The sequence below is a fragment of the Hypomesus nipponensis genome, chromosome 28 (genome assembly GCF_054491055.1).
Source record: "Hypomesus nipponensis isolate SF chromosome 28, ASM5449105v1, whole genome shotgun sequence".
NCBI lineage: Eukaryota > Metazoa > Chordata > Actinopteri > Osmeriformes > Osmeridae > Hypomesus > Hypomesus nipponensis.
The window spans coordinates 5845001-5867216 of NC_140388.1; the positions used below are offsets into that span (position 1 = coordinate 5845001).

Sequence of the window (22216 nt, forward strand, 5' to 3'; positions counted from 1 at the left end):
GGCCAAACATGAGGAATTTGAATGGAACTGGATTGCGAGTCCCCACAAGAACAGATTTACAAACTGTGTGTGTGTGTGTGTGTGTGAGTGAGAGAGAGACTGAGCTGGGTTAGAAAACGCCTGGGAGTCAAGGACATAAGACATCCCACAGAGACATAAGTACCCAGATCAACAGGCCACAACCAGAGAGGGGGGGGGGGGGGACAAGGAGAGAAAGACAAAAGATAGAGAGGGACAAAGACAGACAAGGAGGAAGAGAAAGATAGCGAGAGGGAGAGAGGTGAAGTGGCAGTCAGCAGTGATCCATTTGACAACTTTCAGAATCCTGGGTGTCTTTTTTTAGAGACACATTTTAATCCGATTCCCACTGACGGTCTGGGGAAAATTAATTGGACAGAAATGGGAGCGTATTAAAGTCACAGTGCTCATTGTGAGAGGACCAGCGATGGGAAGAGAGAGAGAAAAGACAAGGGCGAGAAAGAAGGAGAACAGTTGGGAGAGAAAGAAACATGGAAGGCTGTGTGCGTAACTCTGGGACAAGGAATCAGAGGCCCTTAAATTGAAGTAACCACACAGCACTGGTCATGAGAGATGGAGGGAGAGAGAGAGAGACATCGAGAGAGAGAGACAACGAGAGAGAGAGAGACGATACTATACTATACTGGGGGTAAAGGCATGACCCGCTGCAATACCCTTCGTCATCAATACAACAGCTTTAAACAACCCTGTCAATCCAAATAAACAACTTATACTACAGATAAGAGTCCGTTCTGAGTGGAGGGGGGGGGGTATATTAGAGGTCCAGCCTGAGCCTGGGTTCACCTGGGGATCCCAGCCACAGCTCAGTCTGCTACTGCGCTGACACACACACACACACACACACACACACAGTGGGTGAGTGGGTAACCTCATTTGGCTGTAGAATGTTTTGGCTTCCCTCTCTCCCTCACACACACTCCCTCGTCCCACTTTCGCAAGGCTGCAATCGTTACGCTTCTTTTTTTAGGAAAAGCCCTTTAGTTCCGACCCAAACGAGCAGAGGCTGTAGTGTGAGTGTGTTGAGCGTGTCCAAACCCCGTCTGGATTGCAGTACTCATTGAATACATTTCAAAAAATGATTACATAAACATGGTCAAAAGAATAATGACACCTCTGCTGTGATGTGGGTCACTGTGAAAGGAGCTGAGAGAGAGAGAGAGAGAGACAGAGACAGAGAGAGAGAGAGACAGAGACAGAGAGAGAGAGAGAGAGAGAGAGACAGAGAGAGAGAGAGAGAGAGAGAGACAGAGACAGAGACAGAGAGAGAGAGAGAGAGAGAGAGAGAGAGACAGAGACAGAGACAGAGACAGAGACAGAGACAGAGACAGAGACAGAGACAGAGACAGAGACAGAGACAGAGACAGAGACAGAGACAGAGAGACAGAGACAGAGAGAGACAGAGACAGAGACAGAGAGAGAGACAGAGACACAGAGAGACAGAGAGAGAGAGAGAGACACAGAGACACAGAGAGACAGAGAGAGAGACAGAGACACAGAGAGACAGAGAGAGAGACACAGAGACACAGAGAGACAGAGAGACAGAGAGAGAGAGACAGAGAGAGACACAGAGAGACAGAGAGACACAGAGAGACACAGAGAGAGAGACACAGAGAGACAGAGAGAGACACAGAGACACAGAGACACAGAGAGAGAGACACAGAGAGAGAGACACAGAGAGAGAGACACAGAGAGACAGAGAGAGACAGAGAGAGACAGAGAGAGAGAAAGACACAGAGACACAGAGAGACAGAGAGACAGAGAGACAGAGAGAGAGAGAGAGAGAGAGAGAGAGAGAGAGAGAGAGAGAGAGAGAGAGAGAGAGAGAGAGAGAGAGAGAGAGAGAGAGAGAGAGAGAGAGAGAGAGAGAGAGAGAGAGAGAGCGAGAGCGCGAGCGCGAGCGCGAGCGAGAGGATGAGAGGGAGCTTTGAGGGATGGCGATGTGACACAAACAGACCCCCGTGTTGTAGACAAAACACAACGACAGGTAACCCGGAGATCCCCCTACCACGGCCATCTCTGCAAGGGCTGCCATAGTGGACCGGGGCCTCACACGAACCCTACAGCCCTCCTGCTCACACGCTCAGAGCTGGGATGCCTTTCATGACTCATCTTCCCCAGGAGAAGAGAGCTAGGGGAGGAGGCAAAGTCTGGATCCACCCCAGGGCCTGTGATAACCTAGATACTTTCTAACTTGAATATGCTAAACACATTTTACATAGCGTTCTCTGTGTGTGTGTGCAGACCTGGGGTTGTACAGAGTTGGGGGGAGTCCCTGCTTCCTTATGGCTGGCCTCTATGTCACCTCAGCTCCTGCTAGCATAAGCTAGCATGTCTTTATACTATCTCCTCTTTATGTGACCTCAGCTCCTGCTAGCATGCCTATGTTACCTCAGCTCGTGCTAGCATGTCTATGTTACCTTAGCTCATGCTAGCATCAGCAAGCGTGTCTGTTACCTCAGCTCCTGCTAGCATCAGCTAGCAAGTCTATGTTACCTCAGCTCCTGCTAGAATCAGCTAGCATGTCTATGTTACCTCAGCTCCTGCTTGCATCAGCTAGCATGTCTATGTTACCTCAGCTCATGCTAGCATCAGCTAGCATGTCTATGTTACCTCAGCTCATGCTAGCATGTCTATGTTACCTCAGCTCATGCTAGCATCAGCTAGCAAGCAGAGACACTGGGAAAACAAACAATACACAAAGCCACACTGATCAGCTAGCCTACTTTTTAGTTCTTAGTGTCTCTGTGTGTGTGTGTGTGTGCCTGTCTGTGTGTGTTGGGATGATAGAAAGGCAAAGGGCAAAAGTTCATCTGTTCACATACTTGTCTCGTGCACACACACACACACAAACACAGTCAACAACAAGGAACCTTAGGGCCGAGTGAACACAATCAGAACTATAACGATGAACAGAAAAGACTGGAGGCACAGACAGAGAGAGAGACAGAGAGAGAGAAAGGCCGAGAGGCAGAGAGAGAGAGAGGCAGACAGAAAGGCTGACTGCGCTGGAAGAAACAAGCCAATGCTCCAAAACATGCTATCCGTGGACCTTCTCCCCTGCTCGGGTGTCTGGGACGTGGACGCTCCCCCTCGTGGTTTCCGGAAGCTTCTCAAACACGAGTGAAGCTCGTTGTGACGGCGTCTCTCGGCTCTGCACGCTGGCGTGGCGCTCAGCCAAACGCGCCCTGACGATGCCACACTGCTTCCACGCTCGCTGCCTCCTCACTTGGGCCGAGGCCACCCAGGACTCTGGGTAACATATTTGATCATCCGCTATCGTCACTCGATAGCCTACACTACATTATCGGGCCGCAACAGTGGGATCACGCGTGTGTACGCACACACAGACACACACACACACAGACCAGGTTTATTCAGTTCAGATGAGGCATCAGAAATCCTCTTGAGAAAAAGAAAAAAGAAATCTGTTTAGTCAGGCACACCTCCTGTGTGACTCACCATGGTGGTCATAAGGGTTCAGAGGGCGGTTATTTGGTTAATCTGAGGTTACCCTGAGTTTAATCTGAGGATGATTGTCCTGAACATGAGGACTGATTTGCAGGTCTAGAGAGCTCATGGGTCAGGTCAGGTCAAGTCAGGCTAATTTAGTCTTACACACCAAGACAAGCTCAACACGCCTTGAAGGAAAAGCCTTCAACGAAAGAGTATATTTTTTTAGGCTAAATAGTAGAACCAGGTTGAACAGCGGAACCAGGCTAAACCGTGGAACCAGGCTAAACAGTAGAACCAGACTGAAGGTCTGGATTGACCCTCATCGACAGAACAATATATTCCTGGCTTCGTCTACGACTATCAATTCAGTGCAGCATTGATTTCTGACTGGGCAGTCGAACACGCTCACACACTTCAAAGAGGAGTCTGTCGACATGGTGGGGAGGAGGGAGGACAGCAGTATGATGAGCCCACGTGACAGTGTGGATTAACTCTGATTTACTGCCACTGTGTCAGGCTGCGGCCAGCACAACCCTGTGCAGGGTCCGACAACCCTCATATGAACTGTTCATGCCTGTGTGTCGCCCTTTGTGTCTGTATATTTGTGTGTGTGTGTGTGTGTGAGTGTAAGCATGTGTATGGGTGTGTGTCTGTATGTAGTGTATATTGCTCTGTGTGTCCTTTAATAGGCGTGTGTGTGTGTGTGTGTGTGCGCGCGCACAGGCCTCTGAAACCCCAGTCTGTGGTGATCCATCTCTGTTGGCTTGGTGTGTCACTTGGCCTGCCTGCCTGCCTGCCTGCCTGCCTGCCTGTCACATGGCCTGCCTGCCTGCCTGCCTGCCTGCCAGGACCATGCAATATGCATGACTCTTGTGTCTGTGTTTCCCCTGAGTGTGGCGTGTGTGTCTCTATGAACCGGTCATCAATTCAGGGTCAGGGCACGCATGCACCTCTGCTGTTCACACACACACACACACACACACGCTAAGACACTGTCAGCGGTAGCACATACTAAGTGATCTACTTCCAGTCATGTATGTGCAAGTTAAGTGGGGGAAGGGAAGGGGGGAGGGGGGTACAGCTGATAGGGGGAAGGAGCAGCTCCAAAGCCCAACAGGATTTTCCAATCAAGAGCAGCAGATTAATAGGCGCTCCACTCACATGCTCTGCAGAGAGACGGGCCGGCCTGGTCCGGTCCGGGACATGCAACGCCGGCTAGGGGAGGGTTTGGCCATCAAATATTAAAGAAGGGCAAATTACCACCCAGGCTCACGTGAGACTGGTGTGTGGAGTCACGCCTGCTTCCACCGGACCCCTGTGTGAGCTGGGGTTGGAGATGTGGAACTGACCTGGGGTGTGTCGTTAATAGTCCATCCTGAACTCCTTTCCTCTGACCTTCCCTAATGTGTGGACTGGTTAGCTGTAGCCATGGTCTCGTCTAACTCCCCGCAACACGGGTGCAGCGCCAACCACAAATGTCATTCCCGTTAATTCCTTCGAACCGACCGAGGGACAGTGGCAGCCTCAGAGGGATTGAGTTTCTCTCTCTCTCCCCCTCTCTCCCTCTCCCTCTCTCTCTCTTCCCTGGTTCTTGGAACAGCGGCAGTGATGTCACCATCCAGCCAGACTCCGCCCCTTTGAGGGGAGGCTGTGGGTGACAGCGTATTCACGAGCCAGCCAGCCAATCACAGGGGGGGGGCCCTGACTTGAGCTCAGCGCCAGAGAGCGCCTTGGAAAGGGAGATTCGATTTCAACACCCTCAAACAAAACGACGGAGTGAGGGATGGAGATGGAGAGACTGGGGGCTGGAGAAGGAAGGAGAGCGAGAAATAGATGAGAGAAAAACGATAGAAAGGGAGAGAGAAAACCCCAGAAAGGAAACAGCATCTAGGCCACTGAGTCATTTCCCTCGTGAGCATCTCTTCCTTATTCTGGTTTTTTTTTTTTTCCTTTCCCACATTAGAAACTGACAGCATAAATTATGTACATGATCACTGGAGTTTACATGGAGCGTGGAGGGCCCATGGGTTTAGGCTGGGATTTCAGTTTTCATCCCTGTAAAGTCAGCCCGCAATTAATTTGGGAATTAATTCAGGCTCAGAACTCTCCCTCTCTCTCTCCCACACTAACACAGACACGTTTCATCCTCTCAATTTAAACACCCCTCGACTCCGCCCCTAACCAATGGATTTTTTTTTTTTTATTAGATCACTACCAGGCTTGTGGTGTGAAATTGACATATTTCCACCAATTTCCCTAGTTATGTTTTCCAGGTAACACCTTGGAGTGATATGGTGTTGATGTTGGGGTCAGATGGCTTAGCGGTTAGGGAATTGGGCTACCAATCAGAAGGTTGCCGGTTCAATTCCCGGCCGTGCAATGACTGTGTCCCTGAGTACGGCACTTCACCCTACTTGCCTCGGGGGGGATGTCCCTGTACTTGCTGTAAGTCGCGCTGGATAAGAGCGTCTGTTAAATGACTCTATGTAAATGATAACGTGGTCAGGGCTGAGTCTGTCTGTCGGAGTTGATGATAGCGTGAGCTGATATCCCAGCCTGTGAGGTTAATGTCTTGTCCTGTTATGGTGAGGTCCATTACATAAAGAAATCAATACACTCCAATAACGGACCGCTATCTCGGCATCAAACCTTTAAGCCCCGGGCAATGAATTATTTACAGATTCTTTTTCAATTATTAGCAGCCACACACGCCTACACAAATACTTTATGGTCTGACTGATGAGACCGTACCCAGAGCAGGACATGGACCAGTCCTCTCCACTCTTCGGCAGCAGTCAGACACTTTGTCACATCACCTCACAGAGTGGCATCGTAATTCGTCTGCATGCCATGCCATGCCATGTGTGTGTGTGTGCGTCTGCACCCTGAGGGGCCAATGTACAGCGGTGGTTCGGAGTCTGACTGAACACACTCGTATTAGACACTCATTCCTGAGTCATCGCCCAGTGTGTGTGTGTGTGTGTGTGTGTGTGCGTGTAGACCCTATCATGAGCGTCTGGCAGTGACAAGCCATCGTTGTGGCGGCTGGTTGGCTGATTGTACAAGAGGACATTGCCGTCATGGCCTCCCTGTCTCTAATCTCCGTATCTCTTATGTTGGACATCAATTATTTACTGGCTAAATCATTTTGGCTGGCAAACATTGCCTGAAAAAAAAAAAAAACACCCCCATAAATTAGTAACACAAACACTTTACAATGCGTGTGCAGAGCACAAATACATCTAGAGGTAGAAAAGGGGGAGGGAAAGAGAGAGAGAGAGAGAGAGACAGAATGCCAGAGACAAAAGGAGCCGTGCTCATGTTTATCTCCACCATACGAATCGAATCTCGTGACTCCTTCACAGCAGGGGCTTGCGGTGTTGTGTCCTATATCATTCGCTGTTGTATTATTCCGTGTACTGTAGTCTGCTGTGTGACTCAGTCCACACTCACCGCCGGCAGTGCCAAGGCTTACAGGACCGTTGCCACGGCAACCGTCCCGCCACAACAGGAAGCCATGGCGCCGGACACGGATGTGGACCTGTGGTGAGGGCGCGTTACGGTCAGGGTCCGACCCCCCCCCCTAAAAAGGTCAGGGCTCGACCTCCAGCCTTCGGCTCATGGGGTCGTCTCATCCGAGCAGAGCTGCACGTCTGTTTGAGACTGACGTACGCGTGCGTGTGACGTTTCAATGAGCAAGAGAGAGAGTGGGAGGGGGATGGAGCGAGGGAGGGAGGCAGAAAGGGAAGGATGGGGGGGGGGGGAGAGGAAGGATGGCACAGTTTTCAGCGAGTCTCAGTTTAATTGGAGTACTGTTCAGTTCAACCCCAGGCTGTCTCTTCATAGAGGCGTACAGAAAGCCAGGCAGCACGCACTATTAAGCAAGAACAAGGACCCCGGAACTGCAGAGTGGGATCCACTGTTTCCTTATGGACCGTCGGGATGTTCATTCACTGGCAGCGCAGACACCTCTGAAGAACCAGAGGTCATGGAAGTAAAGATGGCAACACAACAGGACGAGAACAGTCACCGTGATAGGACCAGGCCCGTCAACATGACAAGACCAGAACAGTCACCGTGATAGCACCGGAACAGTTAACATGACAGTCCACTAAGCAGGGCTTAAAACTGTCCACTCCTACCACACAGGGGCTACACACACACACACACTTCAAACGTCAACCTTGATGGTGTCATGCATAAAAAGATGAAATCTCTCTCTCACACAGCTCAAACACTGCGAGTAAAGAGAGACTTAAATAAAAATCAAGTTTAGCCTGATTCACTGCTGGCTAACGAGAGCACGGCCCAATCTCCCCCTGTGCTTCGTCACAGGCAAATCTCCGCTTGACCCAATGGAGGCTGTCCAGTGACAGCTTCCAGCCCAGGCTGGGGTCTGGTGAACCATGACACTACTCTGGGCTGAGAGAGTGTGCGAGTGTGTGCGTGTGTCTCACTGTGCGTGTGTGTGTGCCTGTGTGCGAGTGTGCGTGCGCCGTGGCAGATGAAAGAGCTTCCAGCTTGCTGACGTCAGGCCCTCATGGAGCCTACAAGCCACGGCTAGCTCCCCGCTCGCTCTCTAGATTAGGAATCTGACATCATCCACTCCTGGCGCAGATGGAAAGAGCAGGACGGAGAGAGAAGGATGGACCTGGACAGAGAGAGAGATATAGAGGCGGATGGAGCTGGATAGAGAGAGAGGAAAGCGAGAGAGAGAGAGGCTAGAGAGAGAGAGAGAATGGAGCTGCCTTCCGAGAGGGCCTAGCGCTCGGTGTGGCGCGCTCTCCTCCGTCTCAGCACGTCCCACCGGTGAATTATGCATCGGACGGACACTTTAAAGAACGGACGCCGGTTAAAGCGGGCGCGGGGGACGGGTCTTTGCCGCGCGGTGCCAGCCAGTCATGTGGAGGGGGGGGGCCGAGTAGGCTGCCGAAAATAGCCCTCCGTGGCAGCACGGCGCATTGCCTCACCACACACTGGCATCAGCAGACCTGTCCGTCACAGTCCCCCTCTCCGCCAGCCATACACACGCCACGCCATGACACACACACAAGCGGCTCGCTGCGCCACACACTCCTCAGTTGGTCTGTCTGGCCTTGGGCATCCTCCCAGCATAAGCTCATGCTACATACATGACGCTTCAGTGTTGAGGCAGCCCTAGGGGGGGGGGGGGGGGGGGGGGGGAGGGGCCCTAGGGGGGGGAGCCCTAGGGGGGGGAGGCTAGACCCATGAGAACAGACAGCCTTCAGCCGGGATGGTGTTGATGACCGTGGTGATGATAGTGTGGATGGTGGAGGTGATGATAGTGAGGATGGCGGAGGTGATAATAGTGATGATGGTGGAGGTGATAATAGTGAGGATGGTGGAGGTGATGGAGGTGATGATAGTGAGGATGGTGGTGATGTTGGTGGTGACATTGATGATGGTGGCGATAGTAAGAGAGAAGCGCTTGGAGCTTTCGTGCTAAGCAGCCTTGGACAGATGGGCAGCAGAGAGGATGGTGGGGCTGGTTGTGAGGGGGCGGAGGTGGGGGGGGCTTGTGCGAGGGCGGGGAAAGGCCCTCACTCATGGGTCGCAGCTGCACTTCGGAGCGTAGAGAATGCGGAGACAACGTACAACCCGCAGGGCTGTAATTAAGGTCGTCCTGACAAGAATGCCTCCGTCATGGTCGAGGAGGAAGGGAGTGGGGGGCTGGGAGACAGCATGGCGAGAAGCCTGCGAGATTCCACCAGCAACACTTTGGATCTGTATGCCTTTTGTCACGTGGAATCCTGGGATACCAGCGAGGGGCCAGACAGCCTGTTGACTGGGACAGAAGACCAGGTGTTGAGGAGAGAAAAAAACCTTCATTAGGTCAGCTAATGGCGCAAATGGGTCAGCATATGTGCCAAGTCTGCAGCCTGACTGGGAGAGAAGCCACCATGGCTGCTGAAGACACTGCTGCCGACAGCTGTACCCTGCTGAACACCCCCCCTAACCCCCCATCTCAAGGCTCCAAGTCTTCTGATTAAGCTGGGCAGTCCCCAGGAGAGAGAGAGATTGAGGGAAGGGGGGGGGGGGGGGGGGGGGGGAGAGAGAGAGAGACTCACCGGGAAGGCATTAGCCACAGAAGGCATTAGCCACAGAACCTGGTGGAACTTGAGACCCTGTGAGTCAACCCTGGTGCAGCTGGTGGGCCATGTGTGCCATGACTCCCTACGTAGTCATGTACAGGGTGGAAGGAGCCCAGCTTCCTCCAGACAGGGAGGAGCAGATAGGGAGGCCAGGGAGACTAGGGGAGGCCATGGGAGGCCAGGAAGAACAGGGGAGGCCAGTGCAGGCTAGGAGAGGTCAAGGAGACCAGAAGAAGCCAGAGAGGCCAGGGAGAACACCAGGGGAGGCCGCCCTAGCCTCCAGGCCCGGCCCCAGCCTCCAGGCCCGGCCCCGGCCTCCAGGCCCGGCCCCGGCCTCCAGGCCCGGCCCCGGCCTCCAGGCCCGGCCCCGGCCTCCAGGCCCGGCCCCGGCCTCCAGGCCCGGCCCCGGCCTCCAGGCCCGGCCCCGGCCTCCAGGCCCGGCCCCGGCCTCCAGGCCCGGGCCCGGCCTCCAGGCCTCACTGGAACAGCAGACTGCATTAAGGAAGTGCAAAGTACAGCGAATGCATGAAACACGCTTCGAAAACATCCTGCTGTTTTTCAAACACACACACCTTTGACTGGGCTGACGAGGAAGCGGTTGTCTGAGCACAAGCGCTGCATTGACAGCAGTGAGGTGACCCTGAGCGGCACTCGATGTGAACAGAGCTGTCTATTGTCAGGGCCGGCTTGGTGGGGATGTGGTCAATAAGGCTAATTAAATACGGTTGCTGCTGCTGCTGCTGCTGCTGCGTGCAGTAATCCAGTTAGGAGAAACATCTGCGGTAAGGTTCTCTCACCAGGTTCACAGGACCAACCCTCGCAATGGCCCAGAAGCCTTCTGTCCACAGAGATCAGCATTAAAACGGCACACATGACTGCATCTCGCCAGAGACACAGGAAGAAGAGAGGAAGAAGAAGAAGAAAAAAAAAAGCAAAGGCCGTAATTCTCCTCGTCATCCAAGAAGGCGTTCTTATATTAGACATGCTAAACCAGATCACTGCAGAACATTAAGCCTGACAGCCGCGTTTTAATATTTGATGCGCTTTGCTACCGTGGCATAAACAGCCAAACTGCGGCAGCGCCGCGGCTAAACTGACAATCTCATGTATTTTTGGGGGGGTTTTGTTTTTTACCAGAAGTTGAGCGTCTCTCACATGGAAGAGAGAGAGACGGGGGAGGGGAAAGACGAGGAGAGGGGAAGTTCTGCGTGTTTCCGCTTGTGGGGAGCTGTCGGGGGAAGAGGGGGGTGTTGGTGGGGGGGAAGGAGGGAGGGAGGGCTGACAGCTCAGACACCTTCCACAGGTTAGCCCCCTCTGCCGCCGACGCCCGAGCGCCAGCCAGGATCCGCTCGCCCCTGGGAGTGGAGGACAGCAGCAGCTGGTGGACCATTCACACGTCTGGAACGCGACTGGAACCTGGCCGGGCATTGCCGGGAGGCGGGGCTGTAACGACCCTAGCAGGCGTCCTCGCGCACAGAACTGCAACCCCACATGCCGCGTCCCCGGGGCCCCTGACGCTGCAACCGGGTAAACTCATTTTGTGTTGACCTCTCCATGTAGCCCAGACCCAAGGTGAAGATTGGAGGTGGAGGACGGTCACGGGACAGGGGGGGAAGGGTGTCGGGTGATATCCAGGACTGAGGAAGCTATCCTCAAGAGCCCCAGTCGGAGCTGCTCATTAGAAAAACATGGGGTCTAACCAGGACGAGACCTGGCCTTTCCCGCCCTCCGATCGCCATTTCAATGTTTATTGTTCTGCTATTTGTTGTTACGTTGAATATTTACTCAAATGAGCCCTTTTGGGGCGGCCCGCGGGACGAGAGTGCCTGCGTTACTGTGCCTCGAGCCGGAGAGAAGAAAAGGAGAGAAATTAACGGCTCGGAATTGGAATCGGGAAACACCCAGAACCATCCAGAAGATGCGGTACAGGGGGTCCCTGAGGACACCAGGGTTGACGACCACTGGTCTACTACAAGCAATTGTGTGGTCTTTGTGCCTTGTCCTTGGGCCAGGGGAACACGTGTCAGGCACGACTGCTCGCTCTGGGGGAGGTTACGGCCCAGTAGGAGCAGACACTACAGAACACATCCTCTTCCTGCTGCCCTGCGATGGCTGACATCCTAAACACAGAGGACCTCGGGAGGGGAGCAAGACAGCGGGGGGCGAGAGAGGCCCAGCGGCAGCAGGAGAGCTCCCTCTCTCCTCTGATTTCTGAAAACTTTCTTCACGTTCAGATTATCCAAAGCCTTTTCTACAGAGCAGTCAGTGTGTGGTGGTTAAGCCTGTTGCCAGGATTTTAAACCTCCTCTCTGAAGTCTCAAGCCTGTGAGCTTCTGCTGTCTCACTTTCTGCCTCCATGGGAGGGGGAGGGGGATTGAGATGGGCCTGTCTGCCTCAGCTGCCTCTGACTGCCACTTGTCAGGAGCAGCTGATGTGGTCCCACCTCACAAAAGCACTCACACTCCCTCACTCTGCCCTGCCCTGCCTCACTCCACCAGGCTGCCCTGCCTCACACTCAATCTGGATGCTGGATGCTCAGTCGCCCTTACGCTCCACCTGCAAGAAAACGCTGGACCATCAGTCCTGTTTGTTTACTGATCCCTACACATGTACAACAGAGCCTACTGCATTACCCAGACGCCCCGGCTCATGCTTTTGGCTCGCATTAGTGACCTCACATCTGGGGGAGCAGGAAGAGTCTGGGGAGAACGAACGACACAGGATGTAGGCATGGCATCGACACAATCAGTAGAGCAGGCGTTCAGTTGAGTTTCAACCCGCTCCTACCCCTCCCCCTCTCTTGCATGCAACACACCTGCATGCACGCGCACACACACACACAGTGCTTTTTCAGCCTACCGTCCCAGTGGAATGAGGCTAAACATTATCTTGATACAATAAACATCATATTGCCCTACATAACAGCATTACAGGCAAGATGGAGGACAGACAGTTTTGTGGAGCAGTGCTCTAATGTCACTTTCAGTTCCACATCCTGCTCTCGGTGTGTGCCAGGGCAGGTGTAGAGCTTGATGCTGTCACCACGGTGCCTGGCAGAGACCTGTTACGTTCTCGTATAGGCACACTGAAAACGTGGACTGCACACATTCTACAACGCCTGGAGCTAACAGCACGCTCACACTGGTACAACGGCTGGATAAAACGGTAACGGTGACAAAGAAGGAAAATGGATCAAAAGCCAGCTCTCTCGCAGCTCTCACTCATGCGCTTTACACACGGGGATGACATCATGTTGGGTCAATTTAGGTTTTGGTGCCGTTCAGCTGGCTATCTCCTTCTGCACGCCGCGTCGCTCAGACGTTACAAGCGGACACGGCTTGTAAAACGAAACAAAGCACAGCCTTTGCCAGAAATCGCTGTGAACATGTAATGGAAAATCGAATATAATGCCTTATTATTATTCACTGTGAGATAGATCCGAAGCTCCGAGCTCAACAAACGCAGAGACAATAAGGATTATTCCTATTGGTTGTCAGTAGCTACAACAATTGCATTGAACTAGAATTCCCTTTTGCAAACTAACCAGTGTCTTTGCGAAAAAACGTTCCTGATGTGACACACATTAAAAAAAACAGTTGGTCGAAGCGTCTCACCCGCAACAATGTATCATCCACTAAGAAAGCAGCAAGACTACAAGCGCCCACAAACTAGACATCCTGGTTACGATGACGCTCCAGATGGACTCTACCGAGTTATCTCTCGGAGCAAAAATAAAACAGTCAGCAACTGAATCGGAATTTAGTATTCGGAGCCACTGTAGATGTCCAACAAACATTCAATAGCCTTCCGTTCACCAAGCGAGTATTTTTTTTCGCAACATTAGAAACAGACGTTTGTTCAAAATCCACTCACCCACAAGATCAGTCCCTTTGAAACACGTCCTTAAGGTTTGCGATGGTCGCATCGATCCAAATACTTATAGCAAGTGTGAACGATGTCAGTCCAGTCCACATAAAACAATGGAAGGAATTCATGCGAGCAGGTGTAGCCAACTGAACAATTATTTAGCTTCAGTTCTACTACGCACTTAATTATCTTTTCGCCGCGTCTGAGTGACGTTGAGACAACAAGCGTTCAAGTCAACTTAACCGGCCCCATGTCTAAAATGAAAAAATGTACTAGTGGCAACTCGATAATTAAAGGTAAATGATTACACATGGTGCAGTCAACACCGCTTGCTAGCTTTGGACTAAAGAGAGACGATGGCTGGACGACATCAGCCAGCTTCTATTAGATAGTCACTATCACGAAGCAAGCATTTCACAACTACCCCAAAAGCAATACATATTGTAGTAGTATTATTAACGAAACACTGACCACTGAACGTATTGCTGGAGAAATCCACGCTTCCGTGGACATTAAGTCCAACTCCGGAGATGTCGGTATGACTTTCAGAAGTGTTGTCAGTCAGGACTTCCTGAATGAGGGTTCGCTCCTCACCCCAGCACCAGCACAGCGCCTGGCCGCTGACTCCTTCGGCAGGCGGAAACCAATTCAGAGAATCTACAGTTGCAGGATGGAAAAGGACAGAAGTGACAGTGTCTGTGCTTCACCGCAAATGTTTAAATATGCCATAATAACCGATGTGTTTTAACATCTGTGGATATATCGGCTATCGTTAGCTAGTTTTATATGTAGCGTAATTGTCTACTCTTTATTTTAAGGATCTTACATAGCTTATATTTATTTTTTTTCTCGCGCGAATACGTTATTTAAAAAAAAAAATGCATGTACTCTTGATATTCCTTTAGCCGTTGTGCTTATTAAGCAGGAAGTCTATTTTGTAGTGAATGTAGCCTACGTGTTTGTGGACTATAAGAATAGCCTACTCCCAACCGCGATGACAGTATGAATGGCAGCCTCTTACCACAGCGCACGCAAACTCATGACAAAAACTACTTTCTGCTCTAAACTAAAGCACTCCTGTCCTCTGGTGTTTTATCCTGGTATTACAACACCAATAACAAATGCAAGGCACCTGTGGCTATTGTGAAAGGACTACAGCGAAATAAAATGCCCCCCAAACAAGTTGCAAATCTGGCAAAGGCAGATTAGAAAGAGAGGCAAATCTCTCGAATATTATATCTCATAATTTGACTGTGCCCTAGTGTTTTACTTGGAAATGACAGGACTGCGCAACATTGTTGTCTTGGTGTGACACAATCAATGGTGAGTGGCAGGCAGACCCTATCGCATATACAGGTCTGCCCACAGTATTGTTAATATGGACCAGGTGGATAGAACGACAGTCGGCAGACGGAGAATGCGCAATACTGTCAGGATACGTATGGTTATAGACTCAAAGAAACCAACTGTATGAAACTACATAGCGTCCTTGTCTTTACAAATATTTACCTTTTTAAACTTTAAAGCGCTAACCCACAGTCCATTTTCAAGAATTTGTCTAGTATCATTTGACAGAAATAGTAAACAAGTGAGCAAAACCGCGAAATATGTCCTGCTCCCTCTAGACTTACAACGCATGCCTGTTTGGAAAAATAATCTAAAATGTGATGATATCTCATATTATCAGTCATTGTCTGTGAATTTGGTAACATATCGATTCTAACCATTATAAGTAGTCACATTTTGCTCTTAAATGTTTTCCTAAAGTAGTTTTGCAAATGTATTAATTCCCTTTTTAGTCAGGCGCATAATCTGCTTTTTCTGTAAGAGCCGTGGGTCCTTACAATTGTAGGCGCTGTTTTGTTCCGACCTGCCTATTCTATATCGATTGTTTATTTAGTGTTTGTTTACATTTTCAAACCATATAATGGCTTCTACTTTACTATCACCAATGGTAGATTATTACAACGATGAAGAGGAGCTCGATAGTGTGGACGACGATGATGATCGGAGTTTCAGGGGAAGAGACTCCGAAGAAGGTAGGCTAGACTAACGTTATTAGCGTTATGAGCTAGCTGCTACTGTAACGCTAATACGAATATAGCAACCTAGTTTTCAGTCTTCAGTCAGACAATTCAATGAAACGGAATTCATTACGTTCGCCGGTGTTCAACTAGCTCCCACTCAATACAGTATGACTAGCGCAACAAAAACAATAACACATGCTGAATTTGCACGGATGCTAGAGTTTAAAAAGCGTGCAGCAGTACTAGCTACATTTCTTACTAGCTATGTTGATGTATCGAATTATTACTTTAGCTATCCAGCTAGTCTACGTACTGTAGTGCTATCGAGTTGCTGTGGTGGTTGTGCTACTTTGATGCTAGCAGAGTGTCTATTAATTTTTACTTGGCGGACCTTTGGTTCAGTCGCAAATAAAAGCTCTACCGTTGCACACACACGGATCGTCGTGGGAGCTCAGTGTGCTAGCTAATAGTCGACTCTCACTCAGTTAGTACCTGCTTGTCGATACGCGAGAGGGGAGGAGTTCACTGTTTGCATAATCGTCACTTTTTAACAACGTTAGCCAGCTTGCTTGATGTCACTGGTGGTGGGGTTAGCCATCACATCGTCCTTGCTTGGTGATCCTGTGAAAATATATACTAGCCAACTGTGTTGAGTCTTAAGTTTTATCTAGAACCAGCTAGGTTTAGTAATCGTTAGGTCACGTAGGCTATACACAGAAGTTACGTTTGCCAGGGCAGTGTCGGTAAGAACAGTCAAATGTCATTGAAAGTTCACATTAGCCGAAGTCTTATTTGCTGTTCTACACTACAGCTGTTAATTCCAAATGACATCTGATTTATACTAGTCTAGATCACAATTAGGAAAGTTGGCTAGCCTACTTTCTTACAAACTGCATAAATGCCGAGGTCACTAGCTAGGGCTAGCGGCTAGTTGACCAGCAATTTTCCACTTGGTGTTAAGGGCGGCTAGATAGCTTAGTCTTCAAACGTGTATTACAACTTTTACATAGGTATAGGACTTCTGATCTCAGCTGACATGTTGGTTAACGCCGGGGCATTTTGCATACTTTACTAGCTAGCTACAGTGACAGGTCACCGGCGACGGAACATTGCAGTTTTTGGTTTGTTTAACCGGTTTAATCCACGAGACGACTGTCTATCTAAGGGAGTTTTACTGACGTTGGCACGGTAGCAAAGGTTTAGGGTTAGATCCATTTTGACATTAGGTTGCCAAGTCTCTTCTGCGTTGTATTCGTGGATCTTTATTTTTGCAAGCTAAGTCGCTAGCTGCTAACGTTGGTTTAACTGCTCGACAGCTGGCTGCTAGCTAGCTAGTACAGTAGTGTGGCTGGTCACCATGCGGCAAATGCACGGCACTCAAGGTAAAGACCGCATCATTAAATTGTTAATAGGTTGTCAATAACAAGCTAGATCTGTTACGAACTAAAGACAGCAATATATTGGCTTGCTTATTGTCTTATGGTATCTATTTGCTCGCCAGGCTTGTGTAAAAAAATTTTGGTGATGGGATGAAGGCAAACTTTTTTTATCACGATTTAGGTGTGACTTGCTAGCTGGTCACCTTGCTGAAAAAAGAGCTTTGTGTCGGTGCACAAGTCACGGGATCTTACGTGGCTCCCCCAGTCAAATAATTACTTAAAGCCAGTAGTACTAACTATTTTTTTGGTTGATTTAAAATGTAATTGGTGACTGTCTACTATTGCCAACTGCTTGGGAAAGTATGTTTACTCACATTGAATGTGGTGGACTTTAGATGCCTTTTTCTGAAACTTTGTTTTCTGCTTTTTCCAGACACGGAGGATGCCAGTGAAACAGACCTTGCAAAGCATGACGAGGATGACTATGTAGAAATCAAAGAACAGTGAGTGTTCACAGTCAAGGCCAGTCACGGTTATCAGAAATAATGTGAACATCACGTAGACACAATTCTTAGTTCGTCTCTGAATTTGAAGAAATATTGTTCAAAATATTACAGTCTAGTGATAACACCATTATCTGTATACCCCCCACCCCAGAATGTATCAAGACAAATTGGCCTCCCTGAAAAGGCAATTACAACAACTCCAAGAAGGTAGAAAAAGTAATTTTATTGCTTGTGTTGCTAGAAACTTCCATGGTATTGGTTTTGGTACAAGTTGCAGAGTTATAGTCCTAAAATGTATTCCCTCAGGCACACTACAGGAGTACCAGAAGAGAATGAAAAAGCTGGACCAACAGTACAAAGAGAGACTCCGCAACGCAGGTAAGAATGCTGTGTCATGTTTTCAAAACAAATGTTTTGTCATAGTCTCTTAATCAATGGAAGTTTTCCGTGCTAGCTTTACGTACTAGTCAGTCTAGGTCAAGGTCACATTCTGTATCATAGCACTGGGCGTTTTTATGACATTTAATCAAAGGTGATTTGTTGTTGGTTTGTTAAACCGGTGTTATTATTCATGAATAACACTTGTGTTTTTGTTGCCACAGATCTCTTCCTACAACTCGAGGTAAGTGTTTATAAGGTAGTGTCCCCTGGAAGTCCTTAAAGGGCACTTCCGCCTTTGTAGTCCTTCTCAAATATTGCTCTCTCCTTCCCCCTCTCTCTCTTAACCTCCACCTCCTACCCTCTCTCGCCATGTTCCCTGTCTCGGCCCCTCTGTCACAGACAGATCAGGTAGAGCGTAACTACATCAAAGAGAAGAAGGCAGCTGTGAAAGAGTTTGACGATAAGAAGGTGGAGCTGAAGGAGAACTTAATTGCGGAGCTGGAGGAGAAGAAGAAGATGATCGAGAACGAGAAGTTAACCATGGAGCTGACAGGAGGTATGAGACCAACGGCAAGATCACGGTGCAAATCTCTCACTGAGAGCAGGAATGGAAAGGAAGAAAAATAAACTTCAGAAGAGGAAGATTCCTTTTTTCTGCCCCTTAGTGGGGGGGTGGTGGGGGGGTTGAGAATAGAAGGAGAACTTCATCTAAGCTCCCCTGTGTATCTTAATGTATACCAACGATCCAATTCAAATGGCTGGTTCCAAGATGCGTCCGAATCTTTAAATTCGACTTCCCCTCTGAGGTGTTAGACGTTTATGCAAATAGCTCGGTTCACAAAGCTCGCCTGGGCACAGTCAACGACGTTAGGAATGTGAACCAAGATGGCGTCACGCGGATGGCGGTTGCAACTCCCTCGTTTCCATCCGTCCAAATGGGGATGTAGCGACGCAGTCCTAAGGCTGCAGCCCTCGATGGTGGTCGCCAGTGCGCCAGGGGGCCGCCGGCTGCCTGTCAGACAGCTCATCTCTCCCGTCCTCTCCTAGACTCCATGGAGGTGAAGCCCATCATGACCAGGAAGCTGAGGAGGCGACCTAACGACCCCCTCCCCATTCCGGACAAACGGAGAAAGCCGGCGCCCGATATCCTTTTACACGCCATTACGACCACGCGTTTGTCCATATGTTGTTTTCAGACGTGAATTGTGGGGTGAATCCATAGCAAGCGGGGACACACACACACACACACGTCACGAAGAAGCCTCGTCGTGTCGATGCATACGGATGGTTTGTTGTGTGTATGGTGGTCTGCAGAACAGCGCTGTCCTTAACTCCCCACACCTCAGTTAAACTACCTGCTGACAGATGAACAGATCATGGAGGACCTGCGAACGCTCAACAAGGTGAACCCTCCTTCTCATTCTCTTTTCTTTTTCTTTTCTTCCTTTTTTTTTTCCTTTTTTTTTTTTTTAACACCGTGCAATTTCACCGGCACGTATTTTAACCGCTCTATATTTGTTCGCTTACAGCTGAAGTCGCCTAAACGTCCAGGTATGTCAGTTCCCTCCCCTTTTTTTTCCGCACACCTCTATTTGGGTGTTGTCTCGCTGTCTCTTGTTCAAGTCCTCGACTGAGGTGAGAGGTGTTTAGAGGGTTTTGCTTTCCTCCCCAGTGTCCCCCTCCACTCCAGAGCACCTGCCCACCGCACCCATGGAGACCCCCTCACAGCGCTACGAGGCCCGCATCGAGGAGGGGAAACTGTACTACGACAAAAGATGGTACACGGTTTCATCATACCAATAGCACTGGTCAAAATCCCCATGAGAGATCCGTATACGGTTTTATTAAAGGTGTTGCAGTTCATAAACTGTCCACTAGATGGCCATAGATACACGTAAATCTTCAGCAGGAACTAACATCATTATTTTATGGATTTGTCTTTGTCCGATATGGCTCAGATATTTTGAAAGGACTTTGTGGACTTTAACATGCTTTCACAAAGGTTTCCAAACGAGAGAGGTACAGTAGGTTTTTCTCAATCTCAGCATCGGGATTACAACATGGCCGACAGGTGAGCAGTATAAACCGACATGGATGGACGTGTCATTTGTTTGAACGGTAAACACTGGACCCTAGCGCAGCATCAGGACGTGGAGCAGACCAGGTGACTGGTGGCTCCACCCCTTTGCTCCGTGGGGAGAGGGTGAACCATGAATAATTCCCTTGAAGAAGAGGGACACGGCAATAATATGCTCCTGTGTGATATTACAAATTCCTCCGACTTTCATGTGGCCTCCTATACGTTGCTGCTGCATGCCTTTCATGTGGGCTCTGAAGACTGATGGGAAGGAAGACCGGGAGGGAGAGAGAGGGAGAGAAAGAGAGAGGGACCTAAGCAGCCATGCACACCTGCAGACTGCGTGTCGCGCAAATGAGGCTCAACAATGGAGAGAGTGATCCCCGACACAGCTGCAGCAAGCCCCTCTGCCTGTCCTGGGTATGACTGCTGACTCCCCGCTAACCCGTCGCTGTTCCCCGGCCAGGTACCACAAGAGCCAGGCCATCTACCTGGAGTACACCAAGGAGAACACCAAGATCAGCTGTGTCATCAGCTCTGTGGGGACCAATGAGGTGAGCCGCACCCGGATGTCATCGTCACCTGATGTCCTTACTTCCTGTCTCCTGGCTTACACTCTTGCTTTTGAATGAATCAAGTGAAATGAATCATTGAAAATCAGATTGAACTGAACACTTGAAAAGCGATTCTACAGTAATGTACTATGAATGTATATATGTTGAATGTGTTGTAAGCTTTGCTGAGTCATACATACTGGGTGTATATGAACTCCTTGTTGCTCTTACCTGTGGACGGGCTCATGAACGCGTTGCTCCTCCGCAGATCTGGGTGAGGAAGACGAGCGACAGTACGAAGATGAGGATCTACCTGGGGCAGTTACAGAGGGGAGCCCTCGTCATTCGCAGGAGGTCGGCAGCGTAGAGGCCCCCTCTCCCCAACCACCCCCCCCCCCCCCCCCCCCCCCCTCTACCTGTCAAGCTACTCATCCATCCATCCATTTCATCAGCCTGGGTCTGACCTTCCTGGCTCCTTCCATCTCCCCCCAGACCCTCCCCAAACGTGTGCCACTCAACCACTTCCTGTTTCGTCAACCCATCAGGAGCAGGGGATTGACGTCATCCTCTGGCTGGCCCACCATCAAGCACAGGTGGCTGCAGCTTCTCAAGCGTGCGTGTTCGTGTCGTGTTGACCTGCTTTTTGTCCAGGGCTCTTCCGGGACCTATGCCAAATGACACCTCAGTCCCGACCTGCCAAACCGTGTGTATCTATCTGCTCTGAAGCAACCGCAGGTGTGGTAGACCTTCGACGTGCCGCCAGCCATGTTGCTGACTCCTATCAGACAATTTGACATCGAGTGGTGCCTGGGAAGCAGAGGCTGGGACTGGGTTTGGCTGAAGTCTTATGTACACTTATCCTGGATCTGTAGTTTCTTAAACTCTTGAGCACGTTGCTGAGTTTAGTCTGTCATCCAGTGTGTCTGTCATCCAGTGTGTCTGTCATCCAGTGTCTGTCATCCAGTGTCTGTCATCCAGTGTGTCTGTCATCCAGTGAGTCTGTCATTCAGTGTGTGTCATCCAACGTGTCTGTCATCCAGTATTTCAAACTGTCATATGTTGGTCTGGTAATGTTTTTTTTTTTTTTGTACTTGTGTGTGTGTTTTGAATTCTTTTGTTTGAAAAAATATATAATGTATTGCATTTAACTTTTTTTAAGGTTTTAATTTTGTATCTGTTCTGACAGTTCATGGGTTTAGTTCACTTTTGTGGATAATCTGAACTGTGTTGCACATGGCAAACAAAAGTTAACCATTTGTTGATTTATTGTGCGTTTCATTCAATAAAAATGTTTCTGCCTTTTGTCAATGGTTTCTAATTTCTAAAGGAGATTAAACATCTTTCACTCATGAATCATCAACATTTTTCTTAAAACACACAACATATTGATCAAACCAAACCGAGGCATGCATTTGTGGGTGGTGATTGACTCCTGTTTGCTGCTGTCCGAATGTCAACACAGACACATTGGTGTTGCACACTTGTCTCTTCTTGCCAAGAACAATATCCATCATAGTATCATGGCTCTCCTGTCTCTCGTCAGCCCTGGGCTGAGAATGCTGACAGCTCATTGTCTCGCTTAACCACGCGACCGTCGAATGGAGGCGATCACCGTTCGTTAGCCCCATCGCTCTCAGAGTTTTGAAAGTCAAGGTCCGTAATTGCTTTGAGCTTCAAACAAGCCAATAAATAACGGGGATTCGTCCGCTTGTCTTTGTTGTCACGCGTTTGCTACCCAAGCGAAAGGCTGTTTATGTTGTCTATTCTAAGAACAGGTTTCAGGTTATCCTTCACATAGCTGAGCAATTCCGATTGTAATT

The 22216-nt window shown here is 49.6% G+C and overlaps 2 protein-coding genes across 11 annotated transcripts in view; one reads left to right on the plus strand and one right to left on the minus strand.

Annotated features, from left to right (window-relative positions):
• taok3a (TAO kinase 3a) overlaps positions 1–15081 on the minus strand; it is a 43057-nt gene extending 27976 nt beyond the window's left edge. For all 4 annotated transcript variants that reach the window (XM_084694306.1, XM_084694307.1, XM_084694304.1 and 1 more), the window contains exons 1-2: positions 14982–15081; positions 13944–14129 (exon numbers count right to left, since the gene is read on the minus strand). The gene's annotated coding sequence lies outside the window, so the exon portion shown is untranslated. The remainder of the gene's footprint in view (positions 1–13943; positions 14130–14981) is intronic.
• Positions 14741–21700, plus strand: suds3 (SDS3 homolog, SIN3A corepressor complex component). 7 transcript variants are annotated; one of them, XM_084694315.1, is made up of 14 exons: positions 14741–14795; positions 15431–15511; positions 17312–17381; positions 17536–17591; positions 17691–17762; positions 17987–18006; positions 18165–18321; positions 18813–18908; positions 19107–19168; positions 19295–19316; positions 19438–19543; positions 20309–20396; positions 20665–20750; positions 20889–21700. In XM_084694315.1, exons 4-14 carry the CDS (start codon positions 17537–17539, stop codon positions 20953–20955), a joined length of 831 nt encoding a protein of 276 aa, XP_084550441.1. In that variant the 5' UTR covers positions 14741–14795; positions 15431–15511; positions 17312–17381; position 17536; the 3' UTR covers positions 20956–21700. The 7 variants fall into 7 exon arrangements, 6 of the variants coding, with proteins under 6 accessions (XP_084550441.1, XP_084550437.1, XP_084550438.1 ...); XM_084694311.1 differs by lacking the exon at positions 14741–14795 and having other exon boundaries at positions 15288–15511; XM_084694316.1 differs by lacking the exons at positions 14741–14795; positions 15431–15511 and adding an exon at positions 15960–16242.
• The last annotated feature ends 516 nt before the right edge of the window (positions 21701–22216 follow it).